A 19,906-nucleotide genomic window follows, 5' to 3' on the forward strand; every position below is an offset into this window, starting at 1 on the left:
CATTTCATAAAGAGAAGAGAAGTTGTATATACTTTTATGGATCCTTCAATGTCATTGAGCCATGCTCAGATGGTAAGATCTCGCATATTTATAAGAAATAAAGTTATTTTAATTTATTTTATAAAAGATCAGAATCATAGTGAGAGGAGGAAGAAATTAACCTGTGATGAATTATTTACAGAGGGCAAACTGCTTAGTTATTAAAAAAGTCCTAGAATGTATTTTTATATATATATATATATATATATATATATATATATATATATATATATATATATATACACATATATCTCGTTTGCTCCAAAATTTGAGCATAGAGAATACAAAGTCCCAATAGAAACAATTTGGACTTAGTTGTCCATCTATCTGATATGTAAAATTAGTTATATGTATATAAAGATATAGATAAAACCAGGACATGGTATCTCATATTTAGCGAGAAATAAAAGGGATATGTACCTGATTCTGGTCGCATAAATATATTAGATTACAACGCCATCATAGTAATTGAATAAGGAAACTAGTGATAGCTGGACAAGTCCAGTGTATAAATTTCTATGTCAGAGAAAGAAACATTCAAGTGTATGCTCATGAATGTAATTAAGGGTATATATATAAAAGGGTATATAAATAGGAAACAGTCTACATTTGCTGTTTAATAGTTGAGAACTAGAACAATAGAGGAAAATAGAGGAAAAAGCCTTCTTCTTATGTTAATAGGATAACTGTATAGATGTCCACACTAATTGCTTTGAAGATTGAATCTGCAAAACCTACTTTTAAATCATTCTAACCCACAATTATATAGTATTGTGGAGCTTAGATTTTAATGGTGATCAGAAGATCAAACAGAAGATGGTAAACAAATATGTGGTAGGGTGAAGGGTAACCTTAAGCAGACAAAAATTGATACGCAATTAATGAGTAAAAATGGATGAACTTCTATATATTTGGGTGGAGGGCTACAATGCCTATATAATGAGACTTTGGATTGGATATATACGATACCAGACCTTCTATAAATTTAGGTCTTTATAAAGGCTAAATTGTGTAATAACCCAGAAGCTTTAAAACAGCGGGTTTATAGAATTCTAAATGATACAGCACTATCTTATAAGTCTAGCTTGTGTCTTTATATAGACTAGTTGTTCAATAGCCCAGATGATTCAAAGGTCTTTTTTTTTTTTTTTGTTTTTTATTTTTTTTTTTTTTTTTTAAAAAGTCTTTGGAGAGGACTTTTATACTGTCTTATGAGGACATTGGCAGATACATATCATAAATTGAAGAGGTAGGTAAGATCCTCCCTATTATTCAGACCTTTCGGGTGTAAGCAGTCTAATAAGAAGATCCATTTGGATTCTGCTTTCAAGAGGCTCTTTTCAAAATTACCCCCTCTCCAGTTCTTGGCAACTTTTTGTATACCTATAAATTTCATGTCTTGTATTCTACCATTGTGCTTCGTGGCAAAATGTTTATAAAGTGTTGTTTCTTTATTTTGTTTTTCGATCAACAGTATGTGCTCTCTGAGCCTATCTCTGAGGCTTCTAGAGGTTTGGCCGATGTATTGGAGCCCACATGAGCATTCCATAAGGTAGATTATCCCCGTATTTTGACATCTAATCAGATCTTTGATAGTAAATTCTTCTCCAGTCTGATTGGACTTGAATTTTTTAGTCTTTACCCCTCTTCTGCATGCTTTGCAGGTGGGGCATGGAAAAAATCCCTTTACTGGTCTCCCCATTGCATCATGTGTATTGGTCTTCTTCTTCTTGGGTAGACTTGGTGCTAATCTATTTTTGAGATTTCCTGTCTTTCTATAAACGAATTTTGGCTGGTTGGGGAGTTTATCTCCAATAATGTCGTCATTTTTTAGAAGGTGCCAGTGTCTTTTAAAGATATTTTCAATGATGTATCGATTGCTGCTGTATTCTGTTATTAATGGTACATTTATAGCATCCTCTGTCTCATATTGCTTATGATCTTTGTATTTGGTTAACTCTTTCCTCTCCACCTGTCGTACTTCTTCTATTTTTTGGTCTAGATGTTCCTCCTTATAACCTCTTTCCACAAATTTCTCTTTTAGTCGTCTCACTTGTTTTTCCCAGGTTTCGATATTTGAACAATTCTTTCGGACCCTTAGGAATTGGCTCTTTGGGATATTTTCTTTCCATTTCTCATGGTGGCAGCTCTCATAGTGTATATAGCTGTTACTGTCAACCGATTTGAAGTACGTAGATGTTTCCCATTTTCCGTTTAGAGCTTCTATTTTTAGATCCAAGAAGACGATTTCCTTAAAGTTCCAGTTGTAGGTGAACTTCAAATTCTGATGGTTTTGATTCATGACCTCAATTGTGTACAAGAGATCTTCTGTTGAGCCCTTCCAGACTATTAGGACATCATCAATATATCTGCGGTATAGGACCAGGTCTCTAAGGATTTAATATACTAGATGGGAGGCGTAACTGACAGCCGCATATATTAGCATTGTACAGCATGCTAATGTTGCTAGCGGCTTGTCTATGTAATAAGTGACGTCAACGGTTACGTCACTACCGGGTAGCTCCGATATTGGGCTTGAAACTGGTAAACAAAGATACCGGCAATCGAGAAAGAAACAACTGGATAAATCTAAGGCCATATACATGCCTTTTGAATGACCTATATATTTAGATATGTATAAAATTAATCCGGGAAAATTTATATACTTCCGGTTTGCCATATGGGGGAATCTTTTAGATGTTACACAGGAAGTGTAGGGGAATCTTTTAGATGTTACACAGGAAGTGATACTACACTTTATGGGGGAATCTTTTAGATGTTACACAGGAAGTGGAGGGGAATATTTTAGATGTTACACAGGAAGTGATGCTACACTTTATGGGGGAATCTTTTAGATGTTACACAGGAAGTGGAGGGGAATCTTTTAGATGTTACACAGGAAGTGATACTACACTTTATGGGGGAATCTTTTAGATGTTACACAGGAAGTGGAGGGATTTGGCGCCCAAACAATACAATTAATCAATTAAACTACCATATAGGCTACTTCTAAACTGTATATAAGGCCAGCTGCCATTACCAATATTCTAGTCTTGAGAAAGCCCCTTTTTTGAGGGCAGAAACGCGTTGACATATTGGTAAGCATTACTTTAATCTTTACTTCATTCTCATATTGGATACACTATGTTGTGAATTTCTTTTTTTACAGGGACACTTTTTAGGATACTATAGGAGCAGCTGACAGGTGCTAGGATCCAATCAGCTACTTCAGCAACCACACTCAGGAATTTGGATCTGTTAAAGTAACTAACATTGGAAGGAATCAATTTCCTCACTTTCACCTTGCTTTTCATCACCCATTTTTTCCATTTTTTTGTTTTGATTGACTTATTTTTGTTCTTCACTAACATTTGTTGATCAACTTTTTGAATACTTTTTTGGATTATATTTTATATTTTATTTTTATGTTATTGCATATTGTGTATTTTATTTTTTATGTTATTGCATATTGTGTATTTTATTTAATTATATCTTAACCTCACTGGATTAAGTAGCTAGCATTTTTATATCCATTTGCACTCACTCACTATTTGATTGTATCTATACAATTATTTTGCTACCCCCCTTTTTTTGCACTGCAGTGCATTTTTTTATTTTTTGTAACACTATTTTTGTAACACTAATTTTGAACACTATTGTTTGTATTATTGTTTATTAGTTTTTTGCTTGATGCACTTGCTACAGTTGTACTTAGGCTAATCCTGTTTTATTAGTATACACTCTTATTCTGGTGTACCACTCACACTGATCACCTGTTATTACCTCTGTTTTTATTGTAATTATCAGCTTTGGCCCTTTGAGCCGCTTCTGTAAGATATTCCTGTATTTGTAATTTTATTTATATGTGCTTTTTACATTTTTTATATATAGTCTTTTATTACTGATGCTTTTTAACATGGTTCATTAAATAATCTTCTTTTATCTCTCTGTGAGTATATTTATCCCTTGGCCTCTTGTTGGCGCTGTATTCACTTCTTACTACTTGTGCATATTTTTTGGAGGTTGGTTAGGATCTCTGTTTGGATACAGCTTGGGGATTACCTTAGCGCTTGTACACACACCCTTTTTTCAATCTAGACATATGGCACTTTTTTTTTCTTTTTTCTTTTTTAAGAAGAGTCATATGGCTAAATTGGCAAGGGCAATATAGTCTTTATGAATTTTCAGTTATTAAAGGAAAATATATGTATATAGTTAAAAGGGTATTTTCGTGTAAAAATTGTGCTTGTTCCAAGCTCCCTAGAAAGGCCAAAAAAAGCAAGTTCTGTAACCTTTAAATGCGGCAAATCAAATTGAAGCATTTTGAAAACCTAGCTTACAGATTTAAATTTTTTCATCTCTAGCAATTTGTACTCAAAAACAAAAGGCCCTTTAAAGGCATTTAACGTTTAATGTCCCTTTAAAGGTAAGAATGGTATCAAACTATCATTAAATATTAAACAGATTAGTAGTTTGGGTTACACAATGATACAATACTTCATTTTATCATTTTATCTTGAATTTATATTACAGAAATATCAAAAGGAAGGAAGTTAACTGAAACTCTAAATTTAGCCAAGTGCATGTTTGTTTAAGCATTCTTTTTAATTACTTAAAAAAATGATATGCATTCCTAGAGAGTATATCAGTTTAATTTTACTGTCTTATGTAGAATAGCAAATGTACTCTTCATGAAAGAGATGTGAACAAGCATTAGAATACTAATCATTTACAACCTGCATATTCTGAGGTCCTTAGACTGTATCATCATCAATTTTTTTTGTATATCTTTTTTAATGGAATTGTTTAGTTGACTTAAGCAAACTTGAATCTTTCCTGCATTTTGTAATATCTTAAGAGTTTCACAAGGAATTTAAAGAATTCTCAAATTAAACATTTTTTTTTTTAAGATTAACATGTCAATCCAATCATATAGCTGATTCATTTAGGATTTAAAAGAGTTTCTTCTCACTTTAGTGAATAGCATCTCTATGAAAAAAAAGTTAGATGTTTCTCTTAAAAAAAAAAAAATGTGTTGGCAAGTCTTGGGGAGCTTATATAAAGTTTTAAATTGTAATGTGCTTTGTCAATGCTACATACTATATAACAGCAACTATATACTGATATGCATAGGATTAATACTTTCAAGCCAGAATAGATATAACAGTATTGTTTTGCTAACGCTCTCCTATCAAAGAGTTCTTCTATTACATTCAACTTCATACATTTTAGCATAAAATGTGGCTTGTGAAGAATAATCTTTTTTTCCCTTTTTGTGTAAATTTAGAGATCCAAAGCATCAAGCTGTATGCAGTGTCATTGTAGGAAATGCAAGACTTTTAGAATTTGATGACTGTCAATGTTCATTCCAGTTTGTTCTTGTTTACATAAAACGCGAGAGCATTGATGAAGGTTGTGTTTTGCCCCCAGTAAAAATTCAGACACAGACAAGCTCCTGTCTAATCTCTAAGTCACAGAGGTTTTTCACATTTTTACTGTTGACCTGAAAATGAGATTTAATGACACTAACAGAGACGTAAAGATTTAATAGGAATCTGAATTTAGATCTAGAAATCATTCATTTATTTTGTCTGTATATAACGGGTATGGAATTCAGGGTTTGTGTAAATATACCGGATCATATTCTATTATGGTTAAAAAGGTAATATATCCTATTGCTGCCAACTTTATACAGCATCCATGGCAAGCTTCCTATATAAACACATTAGTAGAGCAGGAGAATATGCAATGCAGTGTATAGAGACGGGCAACTGATACTTTCAGACTTTCAGAGGTCTTCTCCAACATGGAATGTAAAAATGAAGCATAAAACCCACTTCTGGAAACACCAATCATTGCTATTTAAAGGTTGCAGACCAGTGGCTTGTTTTGCCATCTCTCTCATTGCCTAGATACTTGCAGCTGGCTGAAAGGTTTTTTTCTTCTCTCTCTCTGTGACTGAAAAAGAGGAGGGGGAGAGGAAAGGGGAGTAGCAAGAGAGGAGGAGGAAGAAGATGTGAGAGAGGCTGAAGGGACTCTAGATACAACAGTCAAATCCTAACACATCTTACCTTCTAAACCTACAGTGTTGCTTGCTGACGCCAAAATGGACGGTACCTTGGACAGCTACTTGGCGTCTGTTGACAGCTTTTTCAATAGCACTGTTGATAGCTTGAATGTAAGTGGTTCCCTATCTGCCATGCGATGCCCAGTTGGTGCTATGGGAAATGTGACCAGTCTGGTGGGCAACCAGTCTTACCTGTGCAACCGGCCAGAGACTTTCATTGAGGACAGCAACTCAATCATCATAGCAATCATCATCACAGCTCTGTATTCCATGATATGCGTAGTAGGACTCTTTGGAAATGTCCTGGTCATGTATGTCATCGTCAGGTAAGATGTCTAATGCCCCCTCCCTTTGCCAGCCAGCGTTATGCCTGCCCTCCTTCTCCTCTCCCCTTAAGCACTGTACAACTCTTGTTCTTCCTTATATTGTACTGAACTGAGTGCTACAATCATTCCCCCTCATGCTGTTAAGTAGAGAATATCTGGCATCCTAATCCTTGTTAACTTGATCAACTGGCAAATTAATGAAAGTAGTATAAAATCACGTGTGTAGTTATTTGTCTTGATGAATTGATATAAGTCAACAGTAAGTAATACTTGAGAAAAAAAATATTGTTTATAAAAGTGCATAATTATAAATAATACTTTAGATTGCTATGGAGCAAAATAACCAAAATGCATTATGTATTTAAAAAAAGGTCTAAGTATTAGATTTACTACAGTATGACAGGCAGGTAACCTGGCTAGAAAAAAAGGGCAGAATTAGTATCATGTAAGTGTTTTTTTTTTACATAATAAAGTTTCCAGAAGTATATCTGTTAGCTCATGCAATTTCTACCGAGTGCAGTAACAAACTTTCAAATGTTTTAGGTGTCACTGTTTTAACTTTATGACTTTTTTTGTATCTGTATAAAAAGTAAGTTAGTATATTGATTGCAACAGCCTTATAAGGGTGATTAACTCTCTAAATTCTATACAGATAAACTATACAGTCTAACACGGCATATCCAATTGTATTACGCTCAATCTGATTTAAACATACACTGTACAATACTAATTATGTTACCCATACATCAAAAAGTGTTCTTGCAATTAAATATAGATCAAAATGTGGTCAGTTTTGCCAGAGTAAAATGCATTTGCAGTGCAACTTGTGTGTACATAGCGCCATCTATTGGAAATAAATTAAAGCCAATCAAACAGCAACCAAGGAAATAGATTTGATATTGTCTATGTATTAGAAGTAAGTCAGATTTAGTTCAATATTTGAAAGCTTCAAAACAACAGTTTTTTAAATTATTATTATTATTATTATTAGTAGTAGTATTATTATTTGTGTGTGTGTGTTTACAGAGGAAAGGAAATGGTCAGTGGTACTTAATCAGCGTTATGGGTTTAAATGATGAAGATTTATTTTACAAATATTTTATGTCAGGATTTTTTTACTGTAATATTATCAAAAAAATATTTAACTCCATTTAATGACATTTCAAATATTTAATTGATTATCCCTTTTGAGCTATAGCGCTTTTTGCAATTAAATTATATAACACTGAATAATTAATTAATGACAAAGCATAATTGTATTATTATCTACATTAATAAACTGTAATCTGCTTTACATTTTATTTTATTAATTGGCATTTTATCTTAATTTTGCGATCGATTTATGTCAAACTTAGAGTTTTCAAATAAACACTTTCTTAAGTGCAATGAACTTAGTTTATATAATCGTATGAACTCTACAATATATTGTATAATGCACATGGAGATAATTTTAATCAGTGACTTTTTTTTTAACTTAAAGGGATACCGAACCCAATTTTATTTATTTAATGATACAGATAGAGCATGCAATTTTAAGCAACTTTCTAATTTACTAATTTTAGCAAAAGTTCTTCGTTCTCTTGCTATCTTTATTTGAGAAAGCAGAAATGTAAGGTTAGGATCTGGCCCATTTTTGGTTTAGAACCTGGGTAACGCACGGTGATTGGTGGTTACATTTAGCCACTAATCAGCAAGTGCTACCCAGGTGCTCTTAAGCTTACATACATTCCTGCTTTTTCAAATAAAGATACCAAGAGAACGAAGAAAAATTTATAATAAGAGTAAATTAGAAAGTTAATTAGAATGGAATGCTCAATCTGAATCATGAAAGAAAAAATTTGCATATAGTATCCCTTTAATTGTGACCCTACAGTGATACTGAAACTCAGTAATTTAATTTTATATATATATTTATGCTATGATATTAGGTCGTTTTAACTTGTTTCAATATTATAGTCTTATGTGTTTGTCACTTCTTACTAATATTTAATATGCTCTATCTATACACATAGCACAGTGAAAAAATAAGACACACATTCTCCTCTGTTTTATTTAACAAAATTCCCATAGTAAACAATATCAAATTAATATTAATTTGGTGTATAAATAGTAATAAAATGTAATTGAAATAGTAACATAATTGATAACCTTGAAAATAGTCATATGATTTGTATTAATTCTGCAATAAAATCAAGCACACATCAGTAAAGCAATTGGCTGCTTTATTTTATGTGAGAATTACATCCATTCCTGAATTGTTATTTTTGCTCCACAGATATATACATCCAATTATCTGTACAAAATTATCAATGTTGTTTGATAATAATGAAAATAAAGCCTTTTTTTCACATTGTGTAATTAGAATGGTAATAATCAAAACCTAGTGTAAGCAGAAAATGTATCCTCACAGCAGTTTCTGCAAAAAAATCATTAACACGTTTCTGCCCAAGCTGTTTCAAGAAAGTATTGATGTTAAAGGAAACAAACTCAAACTGTAAACTACATAATTATGAACCTTCATACATAAGAATAATTTTGCAACAAAAACAGCTTTATTTTATCAAATGAGCATATTGTTTTATGTTTATTCTTTTGGCTGATTTCCCTGTCCCCAGAACAAAAGAACCCCTGCTAACCAATCTCAAACTAATATTCAGATATAGCACAAATCTGTTTGCACAGTCTGGGGTAGCTTTCCCTCGTGATTGTTGATGCAAAACTAATAATCCACCTTTAAAAGCACATGACACCATAGAAGCTTAGGAAAGGAGGAAAAGTAAACAAAAGCTCACATAAATTGCATAAAAGTAGTAACCCAAGCTTCCCTGGGAGGAAGTGAAACAAACATAATTTTTAGATGTATTTTACAGCAATAGACTGCAAAATAAATAATTGATGTACAATGCAATAATGTTTCTCTTGCAATAATGAAACATTTTATGCATTGTTGTTATGTCAAGTTTAATGGTCCTTTAAAGTGAAGATAAACTTTGATGAATGAAAGCCTGTTTTTTAAAAATACTATTAAAAACAGGGACACTTTCATTCATCAAAGTTTACAAAGCAGCCGTTTTGATTAAAAACTTTCCTCTCTTCTTTGCATAGCCAGAGCAGCTTCCCCCACACGGAGATCCTCTCTTCACAAGTCATCAATGACTAATCCAGATTCCTCCAATCACGGCTTTCCCTCCAGGGTAGTCATTGCCTGAGGCCATGCCGTGATTGGAGGAAGCTGGATTAGTAATTGATAACATGTGAAGAGAGGATCTCCGGGTGGGGGAAGCTGCTCTGGCTGTTTAAAAAACAAAGGTAAGTTTTAAATCAAAACAGCTGCCTTCTAAACATTCATTCATCAAAGTTTACCTTCACTTTAATTTCAAATCAAGTTTTGCTATTACTGTTTTTTTTGTTTTTGTTTTAAAGAAAGGAGGAAAACATGGTACTTTTTGCTTGAAGGGATATTGAATTCAAATTTTAAAAGTATATTAAACACCTTTTTGCATTTGTGTAAAGAATGTCACATATTCCATAAAGAAAATGTTGTAACTATGGTTTTTGACATGCTGCAAATCAAATAACTGGTTTAGACAATTTGCAGCATGTTAAAAACCTAGGTTACATAATTTGCTTTTTGGCTTCTTTAGAGAGCAATTCTTTTTAAACAACCAGTGATACAATTTTGTTTTCAGCGCTATACAAATGAAATATAATAATAATAATAATAATAATAAAAGCAAGTGGCGGTTAATGTCTTTTTAATCACCCATACAAGGTTAAATTACAAGTAGCCTGCTAACATTAGCAACGGCACAATATTGCAATATCGACACCACATTAACTTATATTTCAAGTTGAAAGTAAACTTCTGAGCGCACTCTAAATTGTGGCTTGTCGAGTTAGTGTAAAGGGTTGAGGCTAAAAATAAATGTGCACCAAACATAACATAAATACATTAAAATATAGTGTTACACACATACATATAGTATATATACAATCTTATAAACAAATTAGTCATATTAGTATATTAATAAATATATATGTAAGTTATATATATATATATATATATATATATATATATATATATATATATATATATATATATATATATATATATATATATATAATCTGAACAAGGATAAGCACTCACTGGATTTAAACACAACAAATTATTTATTCGACAGTATACTGCCGAATAATTTGTTGTGTTTAAATCCAGTGAGTGCTTATCCTTGTCCAGATTGAATATTTTGTTAAGCACCCTGGTCTGTGTTTGGGTTGGCAAGTGAGAGTGCACTTATTTGGAGCCTAAATATATATATATATATATATATATATATATATATATATATATATATATATATATATATATATATATATATATATATATATATATATATATATATATATATATATATATATATCTTGATACACTTAAATGGACAGTCAAGTCAAAAAATAACTTTCATGATTCAAATAGGGCATGTCATTTTAAACAAGTTTCCAATTTACTTTTATCATCAATTTTGCTTTGTTCTCTTGTTATTCTCAGTTGAAAGCTAAACCTGGCTGACTACTTTTTAAATAAAACACTTACCATCCGAAGAAACATCCCAACACAAGCCTGCAATCTCCCAACTTCGCTCCCAGTCACCCCCTCTGCCACTCTCTGCACCCTCCTCCCAACCACTAAGAGTGAAGTGGCTTCCATATTGTCTTCCTCACACCTCACTACCTGCCCACTTAACCCTATTCCTTCACATCTAATACCTTCTCTGTCTCCCACCCTCACTCTGGCTCTTACTAATATGTTCAACCTATCCCTTTCTACCGGCTCATTCCCTGCCTCCTTCAAATATGCAAAGGTCACCCCCATTCTCCGAAAACCCTCCCTTAACTCTAACTCCTGCAAACTACCGCCCCATATAATTGCTTCTGCTAGCTTAAAAAATCCTTGAAAAACGAGCTTTTGATCGCCTAACTCACTTCCTGTCCTCCAACTCATTGATCGACTCCCTGCAATCTGGCTTCCGTCCCCAACACTGCCATCACTATGGTTACTAACAACCTCCTTTCTGCTAAAAACAAAGGCTACTACTCTACACTCATCTTACTTGACCTCTCTGCTGCCTTTGACACTGTTGACCATCCTCTTCTCCTACAGACTATTGGCTTTCTTGGGCTCTGTGACACTGCTGGATTCATTCTTATCTCTCTAACAGATCCTTCTCCGTCTCTTTTGCTGGTGAGTCCTCCTCTCCATTGCCTCTGTCTGTTGGAGTACAACAAGGCTCTGTCCTGGGTCCTCTTCTCTTCACTATGTACACTTTTTCACTGGGTAAACTCATCAGCTATGGCTTAAACTATCACCTCTATGCTGATGATACCCAGATCTACCTTTCCACCCCTGCACTCTCTCCTTCTGTCAATTCTCACATCAGCGACTGTTTATCTGGCATTTCCTCCTGGATGGCCTCTCAACACCTAAAAATAAACATGTCCAAGATCGAACTACTTCTAATCCCCCCCCCCTCTAATTCTACTCCAGTTTAAAATTTTTCCATCACTGTTGGCGGCACCACTATCCGCTGCCTCGGAGACACACTTGACTCAAATCTGTCCTTCATTCCCCACATCCAATTGCTCTCTTCATCCTGCCGCAACCACCTACACAATATCTCCAAAATTTGTCAGTTTCTGAGTGCTGAAAATACTAAACAACTAATCCACTCCCTGGTAATTTCCCGACTTGACTACTGTAATAACTTACTATCTGGCCTCCCTCTCTCCTGCCTCTCTCCCCTTCAATCCATCTTTAATGCATCTGCAAGGCTAATCCACCTCTCTCGACGCTCTGTTTCTGCTGCACCTCTCTGTGAGTCCCTTCACTGGCTCCCCATTCACAGCAGAATTAAATTCAATATTCTCATCCTGACCTACAAAGCCGTAACCATTGCTGCCCCACCCTACCTGTCCTCAATCATCAACAAATATACTCCAGCCCGTCCCCTAAGATCCAACAATGACCTGCTTATTGCTTCCTCTACCATCACCTCCTCTCATGCTAGACTACAGGACTTATCTCATGCGGCACCAACCCTCTGGAACACACTTACTTGAGCTGTCAGACTTTCCCCTAACCTCTCCTCCTTTAAACATTACCTAAATACCTTTTTGTTCAGGAAAGCTTATCACCTGACTCATTAACAAATTAACTTCACTTACCCAACAGTTGCCCTCATCCATCTCCTCACTAATATCATTCTCACCTTTGCAGTCCCCACCTCCTGTTTCCCATCCTCCCACCCATCTAGATTGTAAGTTCCCACAGGAATAGGGCCCTCAATTCCCCCTGTATTTGTCAGTAACATTTTGTCTCTTATTGTATAGTTTCTCCATTGTACTTTTAAACCTTGTACCCATGGGCAGCACTGTGGAATCTGTCGATGCTTTATAAATAAAGAATAATAATAATAAACCTAGGTAGGTTCATATGCTAATTTCTTAGACCTCGAAGGCCGCCTCTAATCTGAATGCATTTTTACAGTTTTTCACCACTAGAGGGCATTAGTTCATGTGTGTCATATAGATAACATTGAACTCAGGCACATGAAGTTACGTAGGAGTCAGCACTGATTGGCTAAAATGCAAGTCTGTCAAAAGAACTGAAGTAAGGGGGCAGTTTGCAGAGGCATAGATACAAGGTAATTACAAAGGTAAAACATGTATTATTATAACTGTGTTGGTTATGCAAAACTGGGGAATGGGTAATAAAGGGATTATCTATATTTTTAAACAACAAATATTCTAGTGTTGACTGTCCCTTTAACTAGTTCCATATAGTATGTATATATATATATATATATATATATATATATATATATATATATATATATATATATATATATATATATATATATATATATATATACACTGTATATATACATTTTTGCATAGAAAATTATCACATCTAGACAAGTTCCCCGCTTGCGTTTCCCCAATAAAACTCCACATACATTGTTACCAATGCACAAGAGGATTCTGGGTAATATATGCAAATTATATATGCAAAATCTAATTTCTCCAACATAGGTGTGTCCGGTCCACGGCGTCATCCTTACTTGTGGGATATTCTCTTCCCCAACAGGAAATGGCAAAGAGCCCAGCAAAGCTGGTCACATGATCCCTCCTAGGCTCCGCCTTCCCCAGTCATTCTCTTTGCCGTTGTACAGGCAACATCTCCACGGAGATGGCTTAGAGTTTTTTGGTGTTTAAATGTAGTTTTTATTCTTCAATCAAGAGTTTGTTATTTTAAAATAGTGCTGGTATGTACTATTTACTCTGAAACAGAAAAGAGATGAAGATTTCTGTTTGTAAGAGGAAAATGATTTTAGCAACCGTTACTAAAATCGATGGCTGTTTCCACACAGGACTGTTGAGAGGAATTAACTTCAGTTGGGGGAAACAGTGAGCAGACTTTTGCTGCTTGAGGTATGACACATTTCTAACAAGACTCGGTAATGCTGGAAGCTGTCATTTTCCCTATGGGAACCGGTAAGCCATTTTCTTTGTTTAAGTAAAAGAATAAAGGGCTTCATTAGGGCTTAAAAAACTGGTAGACATTTTTCTGGGCTAAAACGATTACTTTACTAAGTATATTTGGCAGATTATTAATTTTAATAGTTGTTAAATCTTGGGGATTGTTTTAATAAAAACGGCAGGCACTGTATTGGACACCTTTTTCACTGGGGGCCTTTTCTAGTCATAGACAGAGCCTCATTTTCGCGCCTCTAATGCGCAGTTGTTTTTGGAAAGCATGGCATGCAGATGCATGTGTGAGGAGCTAAGAACCACTGAAAAAGCTTATAGAAGGCATCATTTGGTATCGTATTCCCCTCTGGGCTTGGTTGGGTCTCAGCAAAGCAGATACCTGGGACTGTATAGGGGTTAAATGTAAAAACGGCTCCGGTTCCGTTATTTTAAGGGTTAAAGCTTTCAAATTTGGTGTGCAATACTTTTAAGGCTTTAAGTTACTGTGGTGAAATTTTGGTGAAATTTGAACAATTCCTTCATACTTTTTCACATATTCAGTAATAAAGTGTGTTCAGTTTAAAATTTAAAGGGACAGTAACGGTTTTATTGTAAAACGTTTTTTGTGCTTTGTTAACAAGTTTAAGCCTGTTTAACATGTCTGAACCATCAGATAACGATGTTCTATATGTATGAAAGCCAATGTGTCTCCCCATTTAAATATATGTGATATATTTGTGTCATAATGTCCAAACAAAGTAGGGATAATAATGCCATAGATATGATATTGCCCAAGATGATTCCTCTAATGAGGGGAGTAAGCATGGTACTGCATCATCCCCTTCTGTGTCTACACCAGTTTTGCCCACACAAGAGGCCCCTAGTACATCTAGTGCGCCAATACTTATTACCATACAACAATTAATGGCTATAATGGATAATTCTATTGCATGCATTTTTTTCCAAAATGCCTACTTATCAGAGAAAGCGTGATTGCTCTGTTTTAAACACTGAGGAGCAAGAGGACGCTGATGATATCTTTTCTGACATACCCTCACACCTATCTGAAGGGGCCAGGAGGGAGGTTTTGTCTGAGGGAGAAATTTCAGATTCAGGGAAAATTTCTCAACAAGCAGAACCTGATATTGTAACTTTTAAATTTAAATTTCAACATCTCCACGCACTACTTAAGGAGGTATTATCTACTCTGGATGATTGTGACAATTTGGTCATTCCAGAGAAATTAGGTAAGATGGACAAGTTCCTAGAGGTTCCGGTGCCCCCCGATGTTTTTCCTATACCCAAGCGGGTGGCGGACATAGTAAATAAGGAGTGGGAAAGGCCCGGCATACCCTTTGTCCTCCCCCTATATTTAAGAAATTAGTTTCCTATAGTCGACCCCAGAAAGGACTTATAGCATACAGTCCCCAAGGTCGAGGGGGCGGTTTCTACTCTAAACAAACGCACTTCTATTCCTATAGAAGATAGTTGTGCTTTCAAGATCCTATGGATTAAAGGTTAGAGGGTTTGCTTAAAAAGATGTTTGTTCAGCAAGGTTACCTTCTACAACCAATTTCATGCATTGTTCCTGTCACTACAGCTGCGTGTTTCTGGTTCGAAGAACTAGAAAAGTCGCTTAATAAAGAATCTTCGTACGAGGAGGTTTTGGACAGAGTTCAAGCTCTTAAATTGGCTAACTCTTTTTTATTTTAGATGCCGCTTTGAAATTAGCTAGATTAGCGGCGAATAATTCAGGGTTTGCTATCGTGGCGCGCAGAGCGCTTTTGCTTAACATCCCTTTCAAGGGTAAAACACTGTTTGGCCCTGACTTGAAAGAGATTATTTCAGACATCACTGGGGGAAAGGGCCACGCCCTCCCACAGGATAGGTCTTTTAAGGCTAAAAATAAGCCAAATTTTCGTCCCTTTCGCAGAAACGGACCAGCCTCAAATGCTACACCCTCTAAGCAAGAGGGTAATACTTCTCAAACCAAGCCAGCCTGGAGGCCGATGCAAGGCTGGAAAAAGGGTAAGCAGGCCAAGTCACCTGCCACTGTTACCAAAACAGCATGAAGTGTTGGCCCCCGATCTGGGAAGGATCTGGTGGGGGGCAGACTTTCTCTCTTTGCTCAGGTTGGGGCAAGAGATGTTCAGGATCCTTGGGCGCTAGAAATAGTTTCTCAAGGTTATCTCCTGGAATTCAGGGAACTACTCCCAAGGGGAAGGTTCCACGGGTCTCAATTATCTTCGAACAGGCATTCTTACACTGTGTAGAAGACCTGTTAAGCATGGGAGTGATTCATCCTGTTCCATTAGGAGAACAAGGGATGGGTTTTTACTCCAACCTGTTCATAATTCCCAAATAAGAGGGAACATTCAGACCTATTTTAGATCTCAAGATTCTAAACAAGTTTCTAAGGGTTTCATCATTCAAAATGGAAACCATTCGAACGATCCTTTCTACCATCCAGGAAGGTCAATTCATGACCACGGTGGACTTAAAGGATGCGTACCTACGTATTCCTATCCACAAGGAACATTTTCGGTTCCTAAGGTTCGCCTTTCTGGACAAGCATTACCTGTGGCACTTCCATTCGGATTAGCCACTGCTCCAAGGATTTTCACAAGGGTACTAGGGACCCTTCTAGCGGTGCTAAGACCAAGGGGCATTGCAGTAGTACCTTACTTGGACGACATCCTGATTCAGGTGTCGTCTCTGTCAAAAGCAAGGGCTCATACGGACATTGTCCTAGCCTTTCTCAGATCTCACAGGTGGAAAGTGAACATAGAAAAAAGTTCTCTGTCCCCGTCAACAAGAGTTCCCTTCTTGGGAACAATAATAGTTTCCTTAGAAATGAAGGTTTTTCTGACAGAGGCCAGAAAATCAAAACTTCTAAGCTCTTGTCAGGTACTTCATTCTGTTCTTATTCCTTCCATAGCGCAGTCCATGGAAGTAATAGGGTTGATGGTTGCGGCAATGGACATAGTTCCTTTTGCACGAATTCATCTAAGACCATTGCACCTGGGCATGCTCAGACAGTGGAATGGGGATTATACAGTCTTGTCTCCGACGATACAAGTAGATCAAATAACCAGAGATTCACTCCGTTGGTGGCTGACCCTGGACAACCTGTCACAGGGAATGAGCTTCCGCAGACCAGAATAGGTCATTGTCACGACCGACGCCAGTCTGGTGGGCTGGGGCGCGGTCTGGGAACCCCTGAAAACTCAGGGTCTATGGTTTCGGGAAGACTCTCTTCTCCCGTTAAACATAATGGAACTGAGAGCGATATTCAATGCTCTCAAGGCTTGGCCTAGACTAGCAAAGGCCAAATTCATAAGGTTTCAATCAGTCATCATGACGACTGTTACATATATCAACCATCAGGGGGTAACAAGGAGTTCCCTGGCGATGGAGGAGCATCCGGGGGAGTGGGAACTCCATCTGGAAATCTTTGCCCAAATAACTCAATTATGGGGCATTCCAGACTTGGTTCTGATGGCCTCTCGTCAGAACTTCATGGTCCCTTGTTACGGGCCCAAATCCAGGGATCCCAAGGCGACTCTATTGGATACAATAGTAGCACCTTGGATCTTCAACCTAGCTTATGTATTCCCACCGTTTCCTCTCATTCCCAGGCTGGTAGCCAGGATCAATCTGGAGAGGGCTTCGGTGACCTTGATAGTTCCTGTGTGGCCACGCAGGACTTGGTATGCAGACCTGGTGAATGTGTCATCGGCTCCACCATGGAAGCTACCTTTGAGACAGGACCTTCTTATTCAGGGTCCATTTGAACATCCGAATCTGGTTTTCCTCCAACTGACTGCTTGGAGTTTGAACGCTTGATTTTATCAAAGCGTGGGTTTTCAGATTCTGTAGTAGATACTCTTATTCAGGCTAGAAAGCCTGTAACTAGAAAAATTTACCATAATATATGGAAAAAATATATCTGTTGGTGTGAATCTAAAGGATTCCCATGGAACAAGATAAAAATGCCTAAGTTTCTTTCCTTTCTACAAGAAGGTTTGGAGAAAGGATTTTCTGCGAGTTCTCTGAAGGGACAGATCTCTGCTTTATCTGTTTTACTTCACAAAAGGCTGGCAGCTGTGCCAGACGTTTAAGCGTTTGTTCAGGCTCTGGTTAGAATCAAGCCTGTTTACAGACCTTTGACTCTTCCCTGGAGTCTTAATCTAGTTCTTTCAGTTCTTCAAGGGGTTCCGTTTGAACCCTTACATTCCATAGATATTAAGTTATTATCTTGGAAAGTTTTGTTTTAGGTTGCAATTTCTTCTGCTAGAAGAGTTTCTGAGTTATCTGCTCTGCAGTGTTCTCCGCCCTATCTGGTCCTTGCAGATAAGGTGGTTTTTACGTACTGAGCCTGGTTTTCTTCCGAAGGTTGTTTCCAACAAAAATATTAACCAGGAGATAGTTGTACCTTCTTTGTGTCCGAATCCAGTTTCATAGAAGGAACGTTTGTTACACAATTTGGACGTTGTCCGTGCTCTAAAATTCTATTTAGATGCTACAAAGGATTTCAGACAAACATCTTCCTTGTTTGTTGTTTATTCTGGTAAAAGGAGAGGTCAAAAAGCAACTTCTACCTCTCTATCTTTTTGGCTTAAAAGCATCATCAGATTGGCTTATGAGACTGCCGGACGGCAGCCTCCTGAAAGAATCACAGCTCATTCCACTAGGGCCGTGGCTTCCACATGGGCCTTTAAGAACGAGGCTTCTGTTGATCAGATATGTAAGGCAGCGACTTGGTCTTCACTGCACACTTTTACCAAATTTTACAAATTTGATACTTTTGCTTCTTCTGAGGCTATTTTTGGGAGAAAGGTTTTGCAAACCGTGGTGCCTTCCATCTAGGTGACCTGATTTGCTCCCTCCCATCATCCGTGTCCTAAAGCTTTGGTATTGGTTCCCACAAGTAAGGATGACGCCGTGGACCGGACACACCTATGTTGGAGAAAACAGAATTTATGTTTACCTGATAAATTACTTTCTCCAACGGTGTGTCCGGTCCACGGCCCGCCCTGGTTTTTTAATCAGGTCTGATGATTTATTTTCTTTAACTACAGTCACCACGGTATCATATGATTTCTCCTATGCAAATATTCCTCCTTTACGTCGGTCGAATGACTGGGGAAGGCGGAGCCTAGGAGGGATCATGTGACCTGGGCTCTTTGCCATTTCCTGTTGGGGAAGAGAATATCCCACAAGTAAGGATGACGCCGTGGACCGGACACACCGTTGGAGAAAGTAATTTATCAGGTAAACATAAATTCTGGGTTTTTTTGCTTCAAATACTGTTTTAACACAGCGACCCCGTAACAGGACTATTGCAGCACTAACAGGACTGTTGCCCACTAAAATATAAAACAGGAATACTTCTTTAAGTTTTTTTTTTCTCAGGATAATAACATACCAGGGGTGAATTTTAACCCAACCCTAACACACATTATAAAGGCATATACTTAACTTAAACTATAAGCCTGGTTTGCTGGGGGCACATAGGGGGCAGTGATGTCAATACTGGTTGCAGTGCCCAAAACAAATATTCCAAAAAATGCACCAATGAAAATAAAGAAAATGAAAAAATACTGATGGAAAATGTCAATATTCATTCTTTTACTTTAATATTTTTTTTTTAAGCGGTTAATACATACCTAAGCATTCTTTCCATGCTCTTCAAAGCTCATTAAGCTCAGTATTGTAGCTACAGGTGAACTTTTCACCTGTAGCTTTGATACATTTACATTTCTTTTAAACTTAACAAATACCAAATAGTGCATCCAATGAATATTCAGACAAACAAATTTCACTGAATATTCAGAATGAAAATTTCATATGAAACAAAATTTGCTTAACTGCACATTCCTACTTGTGACGCAACAAAGTTCTAAGGAAATAGTAAATCATATTTACTTTTTTAGCATAAGAAAGA

The 19,906-nt window shown here is 36.5% G+C and overlaps 1 protein-coding gene across 1 annotated transcript in view; it reads left to right on the top strand.

Moving 5' to 3' along the window:
* The first annotated feature begins 6,082 nt into the window (after positions 1-6,082).
* OPRM1 (opioid receptor mu 1) overlaps positions 6,083-19,906 on the top strand; it is a 231,756-nt gene continuing 217,932 nt past the window's right edge. The window contains exon 1 of the mRNA XM_053709272.1: positions 6,083-6,432. Within this exon, the coding sequence (XP_053565247.1) occupies positions 6,146-6,432 (287 nt within the window). The 5' untranslated portion in view covers positions 6,083-6,145. The remainder of the gene's footprint in view (positions 6,433-19,906) is intronic.

This window comes from Bombina bombina, chromosome 4 (assembly GCF_027579735.1).
Source record: "Bombina bombina isolate aBomBom1 chromosome 4, aBomBom1.pri, whole genome shotgun sequence".
In the NCBI taxonomy this organism is placed as follows: Eukaryota; Metazoa; Chordata; class Amphibia; order Anura; family Bombinatoridae; genus Bombina; species Bombina bombina.